At 37.1% G+C, this 1,973-nt stretch overlaps 1 protein-coding gene across 2 annotated transcripts in view; it reads left to right on the forward strand.

The window, feature by feature from the left end:
- The window catches only part of LOC106529565 (uncharacterized), a gene marked incomplete in the record, with an annotated part of 14,829 nt that extends 12,962 nt beyond the window's left edge, over positions 1–1,867 (forward strand). Inside the window, 2 exon segments of one of the 2 annotated variants that reach the window (XM_014025031.1) lie at positions 89–144; positions 231–1,867. In XM_014025031.1, the coding sequence (XP_013880485.1) occupies positions 89–144; positions 231–990 (816 nt within the window). 2 annotated transcript variants of the gene reach the window in all.
- Between the last annotated feature and the right edge of the window lie 106 nt (positions 1,868–1,973).

A 1,973-nucleotide genomic window follows, 5' to 3' on the forward strand; every position in this document is an offset into this window, starting at 1 on the left:
TGTATATATATACAGTTTTGTTTCACTGTGTGTAAAAATGGCTCCATTCTGCAGGATGATTTCATCATGTAATGTTTTTTTGTTTCAGGTGATAACCATGATTCCACCGATTGAAATATCTGTCTGTGTTACAGAGGAAGAAATGTTAGTATGACTGCACAAACACATTTGTAARTGCATTTCCTYTACAGTGTGAATTGTATTTAAAGTAAGTGTTTGTCTCTCTTCAGGTCAAAGAAGCTACTTTTTCCTGAAATTCTAGTAGCTAATCAAGAGTCCGGCTGCTCGCAGGAACTGAAAAATAAAAACAATTCTSGATCAAGCGACATTTTCAATMAGACCTATTCTCTGCTTTTACCAAACTGTTCTGGTCAGAGGAAGACGGATAGTTTGGAAGTGCAATCGCAGACTGAAAGGTTTTCTGGCTGTGTGTGCTCTCCTAACACGAGCGACATGGTGAACAATCCTGACCGACAGGCTCATCTSCTTCCTGCACAACAAGATGCTTCATCTCTCGTGCCAACAGAAATGCCACATCAGYGGTGTGACRCATGTCCTCACAGAGCTTCACACGRTACCTTCGGTCACACCAACACAACCACCTCTGGYGAGCTGAAGACTGGCCCTAAAGGGTTTGAGATGTGCTGCGAKAAAGCTTTCAAACATGAAAACCCCTTCTACGGCTGTTTKCCCAATAATTCCCCCAGTTTTCTTCCCGAGAGAACTGATTTCCAGCCAGTTCCAARTAAAGTGGAGCAGCCTGATGCTCTGCTTTTACAAAAGATAAATGCTAGTTTCGAGCATCTTTTAAAGAAGTATCCAGAAGAAACGTTCAACAAGATCCCCCAGCCCAACTTCAGCCCCTTCACTCCAGGTTTCATTAATAATACCCAGAATGCACAGTGTCAGCCTGGGCTTCTGCTGCCTTTTCTCCCAATGACATCTGCTGGCAAGACTATAGAAGTGATCAGCGACTATCACGGTATTTAGTTCGATTTGGTTTCTGGATTTGCTGTGAAATCAGGAAACTGCGGTCCAGTTTTTTTCACTTCTTAGTAAGTCAAGTCAAAACATTTGTTTTGAAACATACTGTGCTTTTACAAATGCTTCAAGTCCTATTCAGATGCTACAGTGTATTTGCGTCATGTCATGTTCATTTTGTTTTTTACATTCATTGAAAATTGTTTTTTTTTAACTGTAAATACTGAAAAAATGTGAATTTTTGATCATTTCATGTCCATGTAAGATTCAAGACCTACCTACAGATCTTATACACCGAATTTTTACTGGAAGAGTGAAAACAGCATATTTATCTATCAGTTACTTTTGAAAGGATAATAGATCTTTGAGCTGACTTACTGGACGTAACAAACAAGCCACAACATTCAGCTGTAAGACAGAGCTCTTGCTTTTTTCTGTAAATGTACTTCCTCATTGCTGTTCCTATGAAGTGTTGACACATTTCCACAGAATTATGCAATGCCCTCACTCATCATGTTTTACTTGTCACAACAAATAAAATGGCAAACCAGCTTCAGTGACAAGAATGAACAGATACAGTATATCATGGTTTTCTAAAGAAGAATGAAACGGTCATTATTATGTTTTTTTCTTTCAAAGAAAAGTGCATATGCCTTTTCTTTTTATCGTGCATTATTCATACACTAATACGTAAAAATGTTTTATTGTATCTGCGTATCGAGTCTTCAAAAGAACAACCAGCTGCAAAAGTACAAATAATATTTATAATAGTAAACCCTCTTTTACATTGTACACATATGTATATAATAAATCATTTAATACATTAATTCAACCATTAATTCGACCGTTTCATATTAAACAATTAAACACATTTTTAAAAACTTTAGTGACTATTGTGTTTTTGAACATTTATTAACAAGAATTTGTATTCAAATGCTGGATTCCTGTGTAATGAGTTTGACCCGTTGATGTTAGCCAGTAAGATTGGGGAC

The sequence above is a fragment of the Austrofundulus limnaeus genome, unplaced genomic scaffold (assembly GCF_001266775.1).
Source record: "Austrofundulus limnaeus strain Quisiro unplaced genomic scaffold, Austrofundulus_limnaeus-1.0 Scaffold452, whole genome shotgun sequence".
Classification (NCBI taxonomy): Eukaryota; Metazoa; Chordata; class Actinopteri; order Cyprinodontiformes; family Rivulidae; genus Austrofundulus; species Austrofundulus limnaeus.